This window comes from Gracilinanus agilis, chromosome 3, assembly GCF_016433145.1.
Source record: "Gracilinanus agilis isolate LMUSP501 chromosome 3, AgileGrace, whole genome shotgun sequence".
NCBI lineage: Eukaryota > Metazoa > Chordata > Mammalia > Didelphimorphia > Didelphidae > Gracilinanus > Gracilinanus agilis.
The window spans coordinates 337,273,829-337,294,646 of NC_058132.1; the positions used below are offsets into that span (position 1 = coordinate 337,273,829).

Below are 20,818 nucleotides of genomic sequence, written 5' to 3' on the forward strand. Positions count from 1 at the left end.
AGAAACAATTTTTGTTAATTTTATATCATTCTAATCTAAGAATTTTTGCTCAGAGTGGGCTAAAAATGGGAAGAACCACTCAATGACTCGGAAAACCTTTAACCCAGTAGTTTCCAAACTTTTTTGGCCTACTGCCCCCTTTCCAGAAAAAATATTGCTTAGCACCCCTGGAAATTAATTTTTAAAAATTTTAATAGCAATTGATAGGAAAAATAAATGCACCTGTGGCCATCACCGTTCCCCTGGATTGCTGCAACACCCACCAGGGGGTGCTGGCGCCCACTTTGGGAATCACTGCTCTAATCCATTCAATTTTGGAGTCAGAGCATTCCTGGACAATAGACATGTTTCACAATTTGATGGAACATAGTTATTGTGGTTCTCATAGTGAAAGTTCAATTAATGATTTGCTTCTTCAGATAGGACAGTAGCCACTTATGTAGTTAGCATACCTTTGGAGAATGAGTTTCTTAAAACCATTTAACCCCTTTTTGGTCACTTCCTTCAAAATTTCTCCTTTGCCATTTGCCAAAAGTCTACCTCAGAGATATTTCCAATTTATTGAAGTAATCAAAGAGTCTTTTTCCTTCTCTAGATCATTACTCTAATCCTTTCAGAGCATGGGGAAATACTATGCCTCTTAGATTAGAAACCACGGTCTGACTGAAGAAGAGAACTAAGATCAGACTTACTTCTCTTTTTTTTTTAAAGTAAAATTTGTTGGTTTCTTTTTTTTTCCCCATTAGTCATATACATATATTAGTCATATACAGTCTCCTCTTCTTCCCCACTTCCTGCTTCATGGACATTTCTTTGCAAAAAGAAAAAAAAGAAAAGCAAAAACCACTGATACAATAACCATGTCTGACTATAGGTACTGTGTTGTTCCTTTAATCCCCAGTTTGCTAAGAGGGGGATGATGCATTTCATGATATGTTCTTCAGAACTAAGATTGGTGATTAAAATTATTCAGATTTCTGCTTCTCTGTGGTGCTCTTTTCACTTTCATTATTGTAGTCATTGCATATATTATTCTAGTTCTGCTTATTTCATTTTGCACTAGATATATATTTCCATGTTTCTCTGAATGCCAGACAGATTTTCATAAGCATCTTTTTCAACTCCCTATTTCTTTATTAATGGCATTGTTAGGTTGCCTTGAAACCAATTTGTCATGAAAAGAGAAAATGGCAAAAAAGAATGAGCATGAGCATAAAGAGGGCCAAGAGAGGCAGGTCTTCCATTTTCCTTCTGTATATTTGTCACCCATGTCTTTCCTTTCTTCTCCCTTGCTCTACAGACCTTTCTAAATAGAATCTAATAATAAATATAAATAATAAAATAAATAATACATGCTTTCATTAAATGTATATCAGATGAAATGATCTATGCTGCTTTTAAATAGTTTTGGAATAAAGTAATGTGTAGTCTACTCTGCCCTATGTAAGAGGATTTGAGCTGGCAATATGAGAGGAAAAAAAAACATTTTATCCTACCTTAAGATATTTCATAACTCATAACTGAATTTTAATAAAATGCCTTATTATAGATAAGGAAAATGAGACATGTAGAAGAATTCAAAGGAACATGAAAATTATCTAGTCTCACCTTATTTTTATAAATGATGAAACTGGAGTGTCCTAAGTTAGTGTCCCCCAGGCTTTGTTCTAAACCCAGTTTTTGGCCTATGTGATTTCCCCCTTGATACAACTTACCTGCTTCTTTGGGTAGGTGACTTTCAGAACTATAAACGTAGACAGTCTTTCTCCTTGATTCCCATTCTCATTTATCTCTCTACATTTTTGTTCTTGATTGTCTAATTTTCAATACTCTCCAGACTGATGTCATCATGTCTTTTCTCCCCCGCCTCTTTTCCTATATCTGTTGAGAGTACCCCCATCCTTCTAGTCATTGAGGCTTGAAACCTAAAAGTCTTCTTGACTTCCCCCGCTCTCTCTCCTTCTCCCCCCCCCCCCCTTACTTTCTGTCTTAGAATTGATTCTAAATATCCAGTTCCAAGACAGAAGAGCAGTAAAGGCTAGGCAATTGGGTTAAGTGACTTGTTCAGGGTCACACAACTAGGAAGTGTGCAAGACCAGAATTGAACCCAGAACTTTGTGTCTCTAGGCTTGGCTCTCTGTCCTCTGAACCACCTAACTTTTCTCTCTTTCTTAGGCTCTACCCAATCTATGTCAATTTTACTTCCTGAACAATTTCCCCACCTTTTCCTCTTTTTTACCTACACATCATTAGTCTTTCCTTAGGGCTCATCCTTCTTGACTCTTTCTATTGCAATTGTTACTGTTGAGTACCCTTTCCTCCTTAGATATTTTTTCTTCTTTGGGATTTTTATGAAATTATTCTCTCCTGGCTCTTTTCCTTGTCTGACTGCTCCTCTTCTCTTTTGCTGACTCCTCATCTTTACCACACTTCCTAATTGGGAGTGTTCCCCAAGGCTCTATCCTGTTCCATTTTTTTCTTCTCTTCCACATTTTCTCTTTGTAAATTTATCAATTCCCATGCGTTTAACTATCAGCTCTATGCAGATGACTCCCAGACCCATATATCTAAACCTAGTGGGACCTGTTAGCTTGGCCTACAGTAGGTCCTGGAGGCATTTTAAACTGAGCATGGCCAAAATGGAATTCAGGTTTCCCCCAAACCAACCTGTCTTCCAAACATGGGTATTTCTGCTGGAGTCACCACTATTCTTCCACTCTCCCAGTTTCATTACTTTGATACTATTGTCCCCTATTCACAAATCCAATGGATATCACTATTTCTGCCTCCATGTTACTCACACCTGACTGTAGTTCAGGCCATGCCACAGGTCTTTCCCTTCTCCAATTCAGGTTCCACTTAGCTGCCAAAGTGACCCTTTTCCTTTAAGTGCAGATCTGACTATGTCACTGCCCTATTCAGTAATTGCAGTGGCTTCATTTTGCCTCTTGGATCAGTTACTTCATATTTGTGAAGCATCTACTATGTTATTTAGCTTCTTAAGGCCTTCACAATCCAATTCTAATCTATTTTTTTTTAAACCCTTGTACTTTGGTGTATTGTCTCATAGGTGGAAGAGTGGTAAGGGTGGGCAATGGGGGTCAAGTGACTTGCCCAGGGTCACACAGCTGGGAAGTGGCTGAGGCTGGGTTTGAAACCTAGGACCTTCTGTCTCTAGGCCTGACTCTCACTCCATTGAGCTACCCAGCTGCCCCTCTAATCTATTTTTCTAACCTCTTTGGCTATTTGGACTTCCCAGAGAACTCTGATGCAACCATAATGACCATTATTTTTAATTTTTCTTAAAAACACAAAAACAAAAACTCTTAACCATCTATCTTAGAATCTATACAAGTATGGGTCCAAGGCAGAAGAAGGGTGCAGGTTAGGCAACGGGGGTTAAGTGACTTGCCCAGGGTCACCCAGCCAGGAAGTATCTTGAGGCTAGATTTGAACCCAGGACTCCCATCTCCAGGCCTGGCATCCTATCCACTGAATCACCTCCTTGATTGGCCTTCTTTCTGTTCCTCACATAGGGTGCTCTGTCTTAACATCTCTGTGTACTACCTGCCTGTGATTCACTCCTTACCACTGCCATCAAAGAATCCTTCTCATTCTTTAAGATTCAATTCAAATGCCATCTTTCATATGAAGACTTTCTTGATTTGTCCAAGTGCCAAGGTCTCCCCATCCCAGATCACCTCTCTTTGCTCTCTTTATATTTTTCTGTATTTTACTTATTTATATACTTGTCTTCTCCATTAGAATGTAAATTCCTTGAATGCAGGGATTGTTTTAGTCTTCTATTTGTGTCCTGAGCTCCTAATAAGGGGTAAGCACTTAATAGATGCTGTTGATTATTGATAAATTATTGATACCGTAATTAACAAATACATAAAAGCCTCTTCCTCAAGGGAGGGGACAGTAAGAGCTCTTCTGGGGCAAAAGAATGGATTATATCGAGCACCTTTCTTGTGCTCAAAATGGTAGCCACTAATTGAGTCATAGAGGGTTTTAACTCTCAAATTCATGTTGTTTGGCAGCTTAACACATAAGGAAATATCTGTTTTAACAGGCCCGTAGCAGGATATGCTAACCTGTGTCCAAATATGATTTCCACTCAACCTCAAGAATTTATCGGAATGTTGTCAACAGTGAAGCATGAGATTATTCATGCCTTGGTAAAATTTTTTATTTGAGAAATATTTTAGATTGTGTACTCTGTTGTTCTTTTCCTCATAATCTTATCCCCTGCTTTTTAAAAATTTTTTTATTTTAAACCCTTACCTTCTGTCTTGGAGTCAGTACTGTGTATTGGCTCCAAGGCAAAAGAGTGGTAAGGGATAGGCAATGGGAGTTAAGTGACTTGCCCAAGGTCACACAGCTGGGAAGTGTCTGAGGTCATATTTGAACCTAGGACCTCCTGTCTTTAGGTCTGGCTCTCAATCCACTGAGCTACCCAGTTGTCCCGCCCTGCTTATTTTTTTAGGGGGTTTGTGGGGTGGGCAGAGAGGAGACCTTAGATTTTATGTTTTTTTCTGGTGTTGAGAAATTAGTGAGCAAACCTCCTGTACCCATGCAGATAAGCACATATTCTGCAACTTGTAGAGTCCTATATAATTGAGAGATTAAGTGGCTTTTCCAGCATTACTTAATCAATGTGAATCAATGGTGACTCTTAATCTCAGGTCTTCATGATGCCTAGGCTGCTTTTCTAGCCACTTAGTCAAGGTGGCTACTATTATACCTTGCTTATTCTCGCCTTTATTTATTTAAACTCTTACCTTCTGCCTTAGAATGTACACTTAAGTATCGATTTTTCTAAGGCAGAAGAGCAGTAACAGCTAGGCATTTGGGGTTAAATGACTTGCCCAGGGTCACACAGCTGGGAAGTATTCTGAGGCCAGATTTGATCCCAGGCCCTCCCATTTCCAGGCCTTCCACTCTACTCACAGTGCTATTTACCTGCCCTTTCTCATTATTTTGATAAATTATTGTTCATGTAAAATCAAGCGTATTGTATAATAAAACTTTATTATTTAGGATTCTACTAATTCAAAATCTTCATAATTTGGACAAGAATGGGATTATGTATGCTTTTGCATTATCTATAAAGAATGAGTTTGCTAAGAACCTAAAAGTTAAAAAAAGTTTTAATGTGATCCAGGTAACTATTTAAACTTTTTAAAACCTACTTCTCAACTTTCCAAATTCCCTATTTACTCTCATTTTGCAAAAAAAAAAATTTTTTTTCTTATATTCATTCAAGCAAGCATCTTTCTGACTTTGACTAGGCAAAACTTTGGTAGTCTGTGGTTACTTGGGAGACTTAAAAGTCATAAAACTGCATTTAAATTTTTTTTATTTTTGTGACTGGGTCTTCCTTTCTTGCCAAGGCCACAAGTGCAACAGCCACTCATAGACCAATCCGGCTGCTGATCAGGAGGAAAGCTTTGAGCTACTCCATTTCCTTCATGGACCTGTTTACCCCTCTTGAGAAAATCTAGGGCCCCTCCTCCCTTCATCTCACAAAACAGGTGCCAGACTTGGTGGACACTTAGTTCTGCAACTCAGAACTCCTGAGCCCTGACAATCCATTAGCCTTAGGCTCCCCAGTCACAGGGATCATAAACTACCATACCCAGCTAAAACAACTTTTCAAAATATCCACAATGCACATTTTTTTCACTGATTTGTAAATATCTTCCTTCTAACTAGAGAATAATTAAGGAGATCTTACTTGATATTTAGGCATAATATCTTGGAACTAAATGAAGATGCTTGAGTTTTTGGCAGTTTCCCCATTAAGAACCTATAGAAAGGGGCAGGGCAACTATATAGCACCATAGATCTCCAAGCCTGGAGTTGGGAGGTCCTGGGTTCAAATGTGGTCTTAGATACTTCCTAGCTATGTGACCCTGGGCAAGTCATTTAACCCCCACTGCTTAGCCTTTGCCCTTCTGTCAGAGTTGTTAAGACAGAAAATAAGGGTTAAAAAAAATAATTTATAGTCTTCACTTAATTTAACTTAAAAGAATATTTATTAAATACCTGTTGTGTGCAATGGTATTGTGCTAGGCCTAGGATGGAAAGGCAAAAAAATAGAAATGATCCCAGCTCTGTGACACCTTTGTTTTGTTGTAAACTCATGATGGGAAAGTAGATGTTAGTGAATTGTAAAATAGTGTTTTACCCTGTTACTTCTTTTCACCAATATATTCTGTATCCTGTACATATATTCTGATACTCCATCTACATAATTCTCAAAATGCTTTATCATTAAAAATGAAGTTGAGTTGTGTGACCTTGGGCAAGTCACTTGACCCCCATTGCCCACCCTTACCAGTCTTCCACCTATGAGACAATACACCGAAGTACAAGGGTTTAAAAAAAAAAAATTAAAAAAAAAATGAAGTTGGAACAAAATGAAATTTCATCTTGATTTAACAAATTTTAAGGTAGTACTAATATTTGCTTTAAGTCATTTTGAGTCAAATTATGTTTTCATTTTATGAGCCAGTGGAACTGAATCTCCCAGTTATAGAAAAGGAAAGTATTCTAAGATATTGTTATAGATGCTTAACATCCTGAGAAGCAGAGAAGGGCAAAGAGGAATATTCAGTTATAGTTTTATCATAATATTAATAATTCTATAAATAAGCTTTAAGCCTAGGAATTTGAAGCTTAGGAAAAAATTTGGTTTATTTCTTTAAAACCAATTCTGTAGATAATTCATTTAAAAATGATTACTATCATTGTTAATTTTAAGAATATGCCTTTAGATATAGTACTTTAGAGATGGTCAAGGGGATATAGAGTGTTGGGCTCTAACATAGGGCAACTGAGGCTCAAATCTCTCCATGCCTTAGGCACTCTTTAAATCTTCTAAGTCACAGATGGGTTGCACTTCTCCTATTCTAGTATATAGCACTTTAAAATTTTTATGAATCACTTTTCTTATAAGTGGAAAACAGGTGAGGAAATCAGGCCAAATAATTTAAGTGACTTTTAATGTTGGACTCCTGTTTTATATTTAGGTTTCTTGACCTAAAGACTATAAGACCAGTGTTTTTTATGTTATCCTATTATCCTATTCTATATTAAAAAAAATACATATCCCCCTTCTCCACTAACACATGTGCAGTATACATATATATAAAGTTGTAGATGCTTACAGCTATTACTTACTGAACATAGTATGAATATAGGATTGGCTGGTTGAAATTTTGAATAGTCACAAAATTTTTCAGGCTAATAAGATGATAGTATATGTATTCAATGGCTGCTAAAAGAGGTGTGGTAAAAACATAGTTAATTTTCTTAACTCTACCACCATTTTATATAGATATAGATATTTAAAACCTTACTTTCTTTCTTAGAATAGATACTAAGTATCCATTCCTAGGCAGAAGAGAGGTAAGGGCTAGGTAGTTGGAAGTAGGTGACTTTCTTAGGGTCACATAACTAGGAAGTAATCTCCCTAGCTGCTCCTACAATCATATTTTTAATTTACTTTTTTAGTTTTTTAATTCTCCTCCTCTAGTAATTTGCATTGTTATGCTAGCATATTAAAAAGATATAAAAATCCAAGAACAACATAGGGACAAAAGAATAAACAAAGCTTTGATAGACTTAGCTTAGAAGTCCCCAGTGAGACAAGAGCCAACAGTTAAACAAATAGGTTGAGAACAAAAAAATGTCAGCACAGATGAACTCCCTAATTAATTTATTGAATTAAATTAATTATATGAATAATATTCCCCAATTATGCATATTAACTATTGTACATTCTAGTTGTGTAAATTGGGTCATGATAATTAAAGTCATAGCTACAGAGTGATATGTTATGCACTTGAGTGAGGAAATAGCTTTATCAAATAATTTGTGGTCCTTAAAAATATCCTAGCATTTCCGTATTTCAAGGGCGAAGTGTGAGCATTTAAGAAGACTCTTGTGTCAAGTGGTTATCCTGATTATTGATGATGGCACCAAAGCATAGCTGGGCCCAAAGGGGTCTGAATCTTATGACTCAAATAGACCAGACTTTTCCCCAAGGCAGGATGCACTAGTTTCCACTGTTAACACCTGCTCAAGGCAGAGGCAGGAGTAGAGCCTGCTAAGAACAGTTAAAGAGCTGTAACACTAGTTATTAAATTCTTTACTTTCATCAGAAAAAAGTTTTGCCATATCCACACCCCTTTTTACCAAGCCTAAAAACCTGATAAGAAAGGAGAAATATAAATGCTGGGAAGCCAAGTCATAAGTTTTTAGTGTAAAGGCAAATAGCCCTATTCTTCACTATCTCTTTTGGGAATCAATTACATTTAGTATGTAATAAATTTATATTTTCTAATGATATAATTATATCTAATGATATAATTCTCCCTTTTTCCCCCCTTAAACTCTTGCCTTCCATTTAAGAATCAATACTGTGTATTGGTTCCAAGGCAAAAGAGCAGTAAGGGCTAGGCAATGGGGATTAAGGGACTTGTGCAGAATTACACAGCTGGGAAGTGTCTAAGGTCAGATTTGAACCCAGGCCCCCTCCTAGCTCTAGGCCTGGCTCTCAATCTACTGAACCACCTAGCTGCTCTTGATATAATTGTCTCCCGAAAGTATTTCATGATGGTTGTTGTTTATTCAATAGGGTTTCTCTGCTGGACTTTTTGCCTTCTACCATGATAATGATGGAAAACCTCTGACCTCAAGATATGCAAGTGGTTTGCCACCTTTTAATAGCAGGTATTTTCTCATTTTCGTTTCTTTCGCTGGGTCATAATTGTTAAGCTTAAGTATATATTTGGGTAATGTTTTAATGAACAAAGAAATGATGCTCAGGTTCAGGGCCTACGATAAGTTGTATTGAAAGTAAACAAAAATTCTAATAACAATTGTAAATTGTTCCCTAATTTCTTCAGTACTGGTCATGGATTTATAATCACAAATGTCCATATCTTTTATGTTAAAAATAGGTAGCTAAATTTAAACTAATGCTTATCAAATTAATATCAATATAGAGAATACTTTCAGAGTAAACTTGGAGAGCAACCAATTTAAAAAATATAATTAGGTGCCTTTCTTCTCTTTCATTTAACATTGAGAATTACTAGTTCATCCCTTCTTTCTCCTAGTACTGTAACAAATAAAATTAATATAAAAGGATATATATAAAGATATTAGGGTTTTATTAACAGCCATATTGATAATTAAAAAAACCATGTGCCTGCTAAGATCTAATTCAAATGCCCTGCCATGCTTTCCCCTGGCTGCTTCATAGGAAAGAGGAAGTACCAATCCCAATCTCCCTATTTAAGCTTCTGTTTACTTTGTCTTACTTCACCACATAAGGACAAGAAGCCTGTTGAATCATGGGAGATATAGTTTGTAAGAGATCTGAATGTCCACAGGAAGTTTAGATCAGAGATCTCAACACTAAGCTCAAGGACCCAAATTTCCAATGTTACATTCCCCCCTGAGAGCGGAGAGAGACTGATCTCAAATGCTCATGTAAACATAACTAACTTTTAAATTACAGAAATTTGGGGATAAAAGAAAAGAGGACAAAAACAATTAACCATTGATTGTTAGTCGCATTGACAAAAACCAGTTGGGGCAGTCCTCTGTGGCATAAGAGTGTACATTAAAAACAAATGCAGGGGGCAGCTGGGTAGCTCAGTGGAGTGAGAGTTGGGCCTAGAGACAAGAGGTCCTAGGTTCAAACCCGGCCTCAGCCACTTCCCAGCTGTGTGACCCTGGGCAAGTCACTTGACCCCCATTGCCCACCCTTACCACTCTTCCACCTATGAGACAATACATCGAAGTTAAGGGTTTAAAAAAAAAAAAAGGAAAAAAACAAAAAACAAATGCATTCAACTCCCCATAGTTCAATCAACTGCACCCCAAAGTTCATTTTGGATCTTCATGATCCACTGAAGATTCTTCAGGCATCTTCATGGTGCCTTCTACAAACAGGTTCGTTGTCTGGATTTTGGAGATGGCAAATTTCTTATCCTGAAATTACTCTCAAAAGAATTTAAAATCCACATTATAGATTACAAAACATACATTCCCTTCTGAGGAGAACCACACATTCCCCCCTGAAATCACTCTCAAAAGAGTTCAAATTTTACATCATAGATTACAATACAGACATTCTGAGTATAAAACATACCTCCCCCCAGGAGAATCAATAAGACATTCTCCCCTGAAGAGGGTATCCCAGGTCAGCTAAGGATACATGGCTGAGTTATGGGGTTGTATGAAATCAATTGGCAAAAGAAATAAAAAAAAAATAAAAAAAATAAAATCCAAATAAAAGAGAAAAATTAACTTGTGAATGAAATATAAAATGTCAAAGTCTTATGTGCAAAAAATGTAAGGAAAAATAAACTTATAACAGGTCCTTGAATCAAGTCCCAATTAAAGTGATTTAAGCAGTTTGCAATTAGCCATTCAGGAGCCAGGACTACAGAAAGTTGCCATTCTATATATAAGAGTAATAACAGGACCAAATTTGTGTCCAAGGGAAGTGTCTTTCCCTGCACCTTCTCAGGGATGAGCTGTAATGATAGCCAATCCTAGGGATGAAGCTCAGGGGGAAGCCTGGCCTCTAACATATGTCAGAAAAGCTGCAACCCCGAACCTGAAACACTGGTTTCAAGCCCTTTAGTATTGGCATAGAACTTCCTCAATCTCGCCTGGATTGGGATGGTCTGCATGACCTTTTGCTCCTTGGCACTTTGCATATTCTTAGTCTCCATGACCCTTTTTGCTCCCTTCTCCTGGAATCAGACAGAGAGATATTAATCACAGTCCCATAATATTTACCAATGATTTTCAGGTTTCCAGAGACTAAGGCTTTTTGGGTATGCATTAATATCAAAGCAATTATATATTTATATTAAACTTCTATTGCTGTAAAATAAAAAAGGGATTATTAATATTAATTATATGTACTTTCAGTACAAAAAAGGGAAAAGGTCAATTATTCTATTAAAAAATTAAAAGGAAAAGCAATAAGAAAATTAAAAATTCAGAGAAAATTACAATGTTTTCAAGTGTAAAAATGAGAGAGAAAAAAACACATTGTATTGCACATACAAGGGAAAAAATAATAAAATAATGTTTTAAAAATCAAAAATATATAGCTTAGAGTTAGTGAAAGGTTTTTCACCCAAAAATGAGATCCATCCCTGCTAAGCTTTTCCATGAACTCCTGTGAGTATAAATGGCTTTTATAAAATAGCAAATTCATAATGCACATTCAAATAAAGAACCATAATTTCCAATAACACATTTAAAGACAATAGCAAACAAACTCATTATTATAACGACTTGCTATGATGTTTAAAAATTGTATACTTGGGGGGCAGCGCTGGGTAGCTCAGTGGATTGAGAGTCAGGCCTGGAGACGGGAGGTCCTTGGTTCAAATCTGACCTCAAACACTTCCCAGCTGTGTGACCCTGGGCAAGTCACTTGACCCCCATTGCCTACCCTTACCACTCTTCTGCCTTGGAGCCAATACACAGTATTGACTCCAAGACGGAAGGTAAGGGTTTTAAAAAAATAAAAAATAAAAAAATAAATTGTATACTTGTCACAAATTCAACAGGTTTAGTAAATCATTCAACCTTGGCTGAGATATTTTCTTAACAAACTCTATTACTGCCTCCATGGCAATTGTGGGGCAGAGCTTAAAAAAGGAATCTGATTAAAAAAAACTTCCGGGTCTAAGTTATCACCAGGAATTCTAGATCCTTCTTTATTTTTATTTTTATTTTTATTTTTTTTTTAAACCCATAACTTCTGTGTATTGGTTCGTAGGTGGAAGAGTGGTAAGGGTGGGCAGTGGGGGTCAAGTGACTTGCCCAGGGTCATACAGCTGGGAGGTGTCTGAGGCCAGATTTGAACCTAGGACCTCCCGTCTCTAGGTCTGACTCTCAATCCACTGAGCTACCCAGCTGCCCCCAATTCTAGATCCTTCTGATGAGGAAACAGGCCAAAACATCAAGCATACAGGAGCTCTTCTGGCTTCCTGTGTAATATACAAAAGCCTGGGCAGGAAACCTCCATTTGTTTACTCTACCCCTTTAAGACAACATTCTTTATAATATATATCTATATCTATATCTATCTATATCTATATCTATATCTTTATATATATATACCTTATCATCCATCCAGAAGTTACTAGGTATCCAAAGTCATTTCTAAAAACCCCTTATAAAATTTAAATTTAAATTCTTAAGTCATTACATTCTCCAAGGTTGTATAAGCAATATGTGACCTCTACTTGAGATGACAAATCCAGTATACATGAGGCTTATGGGCTTTTTACAACTTAAAAAATGTTCATAAATGGTATAGATAACAGAATTAGATTAACACAGGTAAACTTAAAAAAAATTGAAACCTTAAAGAAATCAGGAAATACAATAATACAATAATATAAGGAACAGATTACAAGCAAAGCAGTCAAAAACCTTTTTACCAATTCTAATAGATTTGTTCACTATTTGGGAGTTACAGTAAAATCATGAACAGAATTAATCTAGCAGCCAAAACTTCAGTAGCTTAAAATGATCCAGTGTAACAGAAAAATCAACAAAACAACAATCAGCAAAATACAATAAGATACAGAGACTTAAAAAAAAACACCCATGCAGTCTGAGGTTTAAAATCCACCTCTGGTCCAATTTAAATTCTTTTAACTGAGCTCTGCACTGAGCACAGTATGGGTGATTCCATAAGGGGTATATAATTCAGAGTCTTGGATAGGCCCAGCGTGTGCAGTGGGGGGTGGGGGTGGGGGTGTGAATTCCTCCCCTGAGTTTCAGGCAAGATAATCACAAAGAATAGTTTGAAATAGGCAATGTGGCCCAAGCTTGCCATTCTACTTCCTGTTTGAAGAGTAAAAGCTAGGGCCCATGTGGAAGCCAACTGGGGTAGGGGTTAGAAAAGCCACAGGTTGGAGATCCCACGTGGAGGATTCGTGGGGGGAGGAAGGGGACTAGAGAAGCTCTCTTTAGGTTGAAAGTCATTAATGTCTATGAGGAAACACCCCTGGGAAAGTCCCAGGTGTGTGAAATGAGAAAGAAGGGGGTTTTTACTTCCCAAGTCTCAGGCTGCAGAAGCAACTCTAGGAGTGGTGGCTGGGGATCGAGAGCAGCCACATTTTAAGGAAAACATTGATAAATTGGAGATTGTTTAGTTAAGGCAACTGGGATGATGAAGGGTCTCAGGATTATGTCTTATGAGATAATTAGTTTGAAGAAGAAAAGACTTGAGTCTTAAGTTTTCTCCAAATCTTGTTTATTCCTAATTACCACACTATCCCATCTATTAGAGATTCAATTATATCTCTATGCTGATGATTCTCAGATCTATTTATCCTCTCTTCTAACCTCTAGATGGCATTTTCAACTGTCTATTGGACATCTTGAACTAGATACTATGTAGACATCTCAAACTCAACATGTCCAAATCTGAACTAATTTTCCTTACTTCCCAACCTGTTCCCATCTAAACTTTCCTATTACTGCCCAGGGTACCACAGTCTTGCCAGTCATCAAGTTCATAGCCTACTTGTCACTCTCCACTTCTTTATCAACCCCCCACCCCCACCCCCACTGCCCCATGTCCAATCTGTTGCCAAGTACTGTTGACTTTATTTTTGTAACTTCTTTTATACATGCCTTCTGGATCCCTCTAACCTCTGAGACTAAATATAAAATCATCTGGTATTTAAAGCCCTTATAACTTAGCTCCTTTCTTCCTTTTTAGTCTTCTTATATCATATTTATTCCTGTATACAATATTCTTTGATCTAGTGATACTGGTCTTGCTGTTCCACAGATAAGATATTACATTTTCCCACATGAGGAATTTCCTGTGGCTGTCCCTCACACCTGGAATGCTCTCTCCTCATCTCCTTCTCCTGGCTTCCCTAAATTCCTTCAAGTCTCAGCTAAAATCTGACCACCTACAGAAATCCTCTTCTGATTCCTCTTAATTCTGGTCCCTTCCCTCTGTTGATTATTTCTAGTTTGTCCTGTATTGATTTTGTGATACATAGAATACAACTTCCTTAGAAGAATCTAAAATGAGTATCACTCAGAGGGCAGAGAGGCATGTGAGGTACATAGAAACAAGATGTAATATAACCAGGGAGGACCTCTAAAAATGAACAGGAGTATATGACATTATCAGGAAGTTGTATGATAGAATGTATGGGCTCATCATGTGGTAAGGACAGGTGATGATAGGTAGAGAGTTTGAGTGTTCCATTGAACTACTAGCAAAGCCAGGAGAAAGTGAGGAAGGCCTGGCCTCTAGCACATTAGGTGGACACCCTGGGGTAAAGCCAAAAGAGGACACAAGAGCTGCCTAGGATGGACAAGCATAGAGGGTTACAGTCTGCAACAATGGAATAAACTTGAATTGAGGAGATGACAGTATCCTTCCCCATCATTGATACCCATAGATTTAATAAGCATAGCTATCTGTGTTTTCACCCAAAAATGTTGAACAGGATTAATAAAAATAAAAATAATTCAAATTTATATAGTGTTTTACATTTACAAAGAGCACTTACAAACTTGGAAACCTATTTGATTCTCATAATTAAACCTTTTTAGTAAATTTAGTAATCTTTAAATTAAACCTTTAAAGTGCAAAAATTATTCTCATTCTAAAAACGAGAAAATTGTGCTAGCTATATAGTAGTTCTCTAATACTTACTGGTACATCAGTTAGTTACCAAGAGAAAGTGTTTAAATGGGGGTATGTCCCCAAGCCCCTGACCTTCAAAATTGACATTAAAGAAAATAGTCATGACCATTGCACATTGGTTTTCTTGATGCTTCTGTCAGAGACAGAATACTGGGCTACCTAGACCATGAACCTGACCACATATTATGTCAAAAAGTAACTATAGGGGCAGCTGGGTAGCTCAGTGGAGTGAGAATCAGGCCTAGAGACAGGAGGTCCTAGGTTCAAACCCGGCCTCAGCCACTTCCCAGCTGTGTGACCCTGGGCAAGTCATTTGACCCCCATTGCCTACCCTTACCAACCTTCCACCTATGAGACAATACACCGAAGTACAAGGGTTTAAAAAAAAAAAAAAGTAACTATAGGAATAGAGATGTCATCTATTTGGTGCGAGTGACTATTAGCAATAATTTATTAAGAAACCTAGATTAACTCACCTACATACTTTTGTATCTAAAATATCTGTAAATTTGAAAGATTGAATCTTATTTTAATTGTAGTCTTGGATTATATCAATGGAGTGATAAGGTGGTTCGAAAAATGGAGAGACTATGGGATGTTCAAGGTAGTAGGATGATTCCTCACAGTGTGTTTCTTCTCGTAACACCTCGTGTTGTTGTAAGTATTACTAAAATATATACATTTTTTTCTTCAAACTCTCTACACCCCCATCAGATGTGGTCATTCAATTTGCTATTATTGTTTCAAATTCTTTGAACTTCAGAGTCTAATTTCATAGTTTTCGGTGGAATAAACAATATCAAGTTAGTTGTCCAGAGTAAAAGCTTAATAGGCAGGGACACAAAAAATACTAAAAATGATGTTGACAGCATAGAAGCATTTTAAAAAACTTTTCCCTCAGTATTGTTTTCCATTGAAAGAAATAATTCAACATCCTCCTGTTTGCAAATTATAAAAAAACATTATATATTGCAGTAATTTTTGGGGGTTTACATTTGTTTCATTTCTTAGGATGAAGCTCGGAAACATTTTAATTGTCCAATTCTAGAAGGAATGGAACTTGAAAATCAAGGTGGCCTAGGCACTGAACTGAACCACTGGGAAAAACGGTTATTAGAGGTCAGCTTTAATGAAAGAAAAAAAATTTTAAGTTATTATTTTTTATTTTTTTATTTTTTTAATATTTTATTTTTTAGAAAAATTTTCCATGGTTACATGATTCATATTTTTACTTTCCCCTTCACCCCTCTTCCCCTCCCCCCATAGCCGATATGCATTTCCACTGGTTTTAACATGTGTCATCAATCAAGACTTATTTCCATATTATTGATAGTTGCATTGGTGTGGTCTTTTCCAGTCTACATCCCAATCATGTCTGCATCAATCCATGTGTTCAAGCAGTTGTTTTTTTTCTGTGTTTCCACTCCTATAGTTCTTCCTAAGTTAGTAGTATTATAGAGTAGGCTTAACATTTACCAAGATCAAGTTTCTAATTAGAATTTTGTATAATCCCTAAATAGGATAAAATAGGAGACATGAAAATCATTGAAACATTTAATCTAGTGTTATTACGTGCTTTTTAGTTCCCTATTCTTTCTTTTTCCCTAAATTCCACAGGATCATCTTGAATCATCTCCTCCTAAAGTTAGTTACTAGAAAGGCAGAGGGACTTGGGTGGAATTGCTCCCTTTCCCCTTTCTACCACCTCTCCCTATCCCTCTTCCCAGCAGCCCAATGGAAATTCTTACTCTCTCCCCTGAACAGAGTGCTCTGGCCACTACCCTCTCTCTCTCCCTCTCCTGTCTGGGGTAAGATGAAGCAGGGGTACTCAGGGCACAGTACATAGTTTGGGGGTGGGACATAGCACACAGTCTCTAAAAGGTCACCATCACTGTTCTAAGGTATAGAAAAATTGCACTATGTGGCAAAAGTCCCATTCCAGGGAAATCCTGAATTCCTGAGGTATTAAAGTATAAGTATTTTCCCTAAACAGGTTTGGTTTTCTTTTCAGGACAGTCTTTTTTAGTATGATAGTGCATTTGGCAGACTAGAATATAGAACTTGCATATGTGGTATTTCTATCAACTTCCTTTCTCCTAAAAGTGACCAGTAGTGATAAAATGAATAGCATCAAAATGCTCCTGTTTTTAGTTGTCCTAGATGTCTCTCCTGCTACCTCAAAATTCAGTTACTGAGAAATCAAATAATACGAACCAAAGTAAATTCTCTATTCCCCCTCCTTTCCTTAACTTAATTCTTGTGCATTTTTCTCCTCCCCACCCCCAGTACCCAAATTACCTCAACCTCTTGAATCATTTTGCAAAGGGAAAACTTTTATCTATTGTAAATTTTTTGTAAGTATATTTGTAGTTGCTTTGCTCTATTAAAAAATGTTATTAGTCCGTCATTCCAAAGAATATATCCATGGTAAAAATTTTAAAAGATTTGCGGAAGAAGATAGGCTTTCTTTCTTTTCAATGCTTCTATTTTGTTTTGTTTTGAAAGAACATTTATGGGTTTTTCTCTTAGCTTTTTTTAAGTGAGTAAATTACCATATATCTCATAATTTTAAAACGATGATCTTTATAATCTCAGGAAATATTAGACATAGAAAAAGTCATAGGAGCCATCTAGTTTAACCACCTCATTCTGCAGATGGCAGCTTTAGGTCCTGAGAGATTACTTGATAAGGCAATTAAAGTTAAATGTTTTTTAAAAGACCTTTACCCTCTGTGGTGCCATTTCTTTTCTGTGGCTCACTAATTACTATGATTTTCAGAATGAAGCAATGACTGGCTCTCACACACAGAACCGAGTCCTCTCTCGAATAACCTTAGCATTAATGGAGGATACAGGGTAAGAAAAAGATAGCTGGGACATTGTTTCATGGTATGTTGTTTCTTGAGTTAACTGCATACCAGAATTTGTGGTGTGACATTGTGATATGGTGAACTTTTGAATATATTTAACAATAAAATGTTATATTTGAAGGAGAATTAATTATTTAAATTGCATGTTGTCTATGCGTATGTCTGTGGCCAACATATAGCCTAAAATTGGTCTGTATTTGAATTTTGAAGGAAACCAGAGACTACTACCCCAAACCATACTAGGTAAAGATGGAAATGAGGCAGGACACTCATAAAATAAGTGGTCTACTTATAGTAAGCATTATTTTGCATTTGACTAAATAGTTAATAGTATTTTCATATATACTTCCATGGCCAGAACATACTCCTTTTTCAAGAATCTCTTCTTTCTTTTAAAACTTTGTTTAAGTGACATTTTCAACATTCTACATGGATTTTTTCCCTTATCTTTCCAACTCCTAGTATCATCCCCCTAAAAAATTAACCTTGTGTTTATTTTTTATATATTTTGTTCATTTTAATTTATGTACATATTGTCTCCTCTGATAGAATAAATGTAAGCCATGAAGATGGGGACTGTTTCATTTCTGGTTTTATATCCCCAGAGCCTAGAATGATAGCCCTTAGAATATGCTTGTTCATTGATTTGTTGATCCCTGACCCTTCCCGCTCTTTTTTATAATCTGATTGAATATTAATTACCTTTTGAAATGCCCAAACTTGTTTGGTTAGGTTTCTAACTTAATTTCTTTCGTTGCCACCCTGTCAATATTTTGTGACCCTAAAGGGCCATATAGCATGATAACTTTTTCTTGTGCTTTATCTACCTTAGGTTATCACTCTTCTTGGGTTTGCTCCATCCTTTTTTTATTTTTTATTTTTTTTTCTTTCTGTCTTAGAATCAATGCTATATATTGGTTTCAAGGCAAGGGAGCAATAAGGGTGAGACAGTGTTGGTTAAGTGACTTGTCCAGAGCCCCACAGCTAGGAAGTGTCTGCAGTCAGATTTGAACCCAGGCCCTCCCGTATCTGGGCCTGGCTCTCAATCCACTGAGCCTCCTACCTGCCCCTTTTGCTCCAATTTTATAATTTTTTTCACACTCTTCCCTTGAAAACTCATCCTTTTGGCTTCATTTCAGCACTTTTTATCATTCTTTGTGTTTATATAAAGTAGAATTTCTTAGAAGCTTTTTCTAATGGAATTTGTTACTACATGGATCTGAATAATTCTACTGATTAAATAATATACATCAGACTATAACTACATGTACTAAAAAGCTGATAATATCTTTGTTAACCATTGGAAAGGGTATCAATAAACTAAATTTAAAATGTTAAAAAACATATGCCTTTGTTTGAAAGTGTTATCCTTAAGAAGTTGGTTCCAGAGGCACCAAGTTTGGGAATTTCATAGGCCACATTGGGTCCTTTGTGAAGAAAGTTAAGGAGATGGGTCAAAATGTTAGTGTCTGGGGGCACCTGGGTGACTTGGTGGATTAAGAGTCAGGCCCAGATGGGGGCAGCTGGATAGCTCAGTGGATTGAGAGCCGGGCCTAGAGACGGGAGGTCCTAGGTTCAAATCTGGCCTCAGATACTTCCCAGCTGTGTGACCCTGGGCAAGTCACTTGACCCCCATTGCCTATCCTTACCACTCTTCCACCTATAAGTCAATACACAGAAGTTAAGGGTTTAAAAAAATTAAAAAAAAAATTAAAAAAAAAAAAAAGTCAGGCCCAGAGATGAGAGGTCCCTCAACTATGACCTGAGACACTTTTAAGCAGTGTGACCTTGGGCAAGTCACTTGACCCCCATTGCCTGGCCTTTACTGTTCTTCTGCATTGGATCCAAAACCCAGTTTTGATTCTAAGACAGAAGGTAAGGGTTTAAAAAAACAATGTTAGTGACTGTGAATGTCAGAAGACCCATATGTTGAAGAGCAATAGGTTTATGGGATTGGCAGGATAATAATGATGGTTCTTTTTAACTAAATGACCAGCATTTTTTATCACTACTCAAGATACAAACTATAACCAATCAAGAGTAGTCCTCACAGCCAGGCTTAACTCCTACTTATCTTCCTGCTCTTTTTCCTTTCATAAACATTTGTTTCTTTTTAACAAGAATAATCAGGAGGAAGCACATGTAGAAGGCCTTTGTGGTAGCAAACATTCCTAATTCATTTGTGGCAATAGTAGAGCTCTTAAATAGCTTTTCTCATACTATATCAGAAGAGTATTTCTGTGTGTCTAAGATGAATACCTGAAAATAATATTTTTCTTATAGAAAGGAAAACTATAGAAAGGTTTATTTTTGTGTGTGTGTTTGTGTTTTATTCTTGCCTAATTCTAATTTTTAAGGAATGATTTTCCTCTGGGACCTTTAGAACCTCCTTTTCCATTTGGCCAATTCTGCCGTTATTTTCTTCTTGTGTTACTTTCATTTCTTTTCTCCATTTTTCCTCTGCCTCTTAATTGATTTGAGTTCTTCCAGAGCCTGAGACCATTCATATTCTTAATCAAACTATAACTTCTGTACTGTAGATGAGGGAGGAACACCAGGAAAGAAGACTCAGTTTGTGAACCACTTGAATTGTATACTCTTCAGTAGCTTTTGTAAATTACTGGTAATTCACAAAGTAAAAAAATAACACTTTAAGGTTTGTCTACAAGAAGTCCTAGCATCTTGGTTATGTCCCATTAATAAAATAGCAGTTGAACAACAGGGAGGTAAATGGGGAAAAGATGAATTCCAACTAATTGCCAATGGACTAATGAGCATTTAGAGAAAAAGTATAACTGGACAGTCTTCTACAAAATAGTAATTTCTGCAAAGAATGACAGCTTGATCTGTCATTAGCCTCTTGCATTAAATGCAACATTACAGTTTCTGAATTTCTGCAGACATTATTAGCTTGAGATGCTTTTCCTTGTGGAACTTTAAATAACTGATGTAATCAGGATCATTGGAACAGAAGGTATGGGACAGTGAGTTATCCTGGAGAGGAAGCAAGATGACCAATGCTTTTTTGTTTTCTTCTTTCCCCCTAGCCTACCATCTTCTATAATACTTCTAGTTAGCACTCTCCATTCTCTTCAGCCCTCAAGAAATTCATCCTTGTATACATAGTAGGAAGAGTATCTTGTTTTAACTATAAGAACCCAGATCCACAAGACTGTAGTCACATAGTACTTACAGCTCTATCCCCATAGTGCTCAGT

General features: G+C 36.7%; 1 protein-coding gene across 1 annotated transcript in view; it reads left to right on the top strand.

Annotated features, from left to right (window-relative positions):
• The window catches only part of LMLN (leishmanolysin like peptidase), a 57,215-nt gene that overhangs the window by 22,002 nt on the left and 14,395 nt on the right, over positions 1–20,818 (top strand). The window contains 5 exon segments of the mRNA XM_044670025.1: positions 4,076–4,181; positions 8,648–8,742; positions 15,271–15,388; positions 15,743–15,850; positions 17,511–17,587. Coding sequence (XP_044525960.1) covers positions 4,076–4,181; positions 8,648–8,742; positions 15,271–15,388; positions 15,743–15,850; positions 17,511–17,587 — 504 coding nt within the window.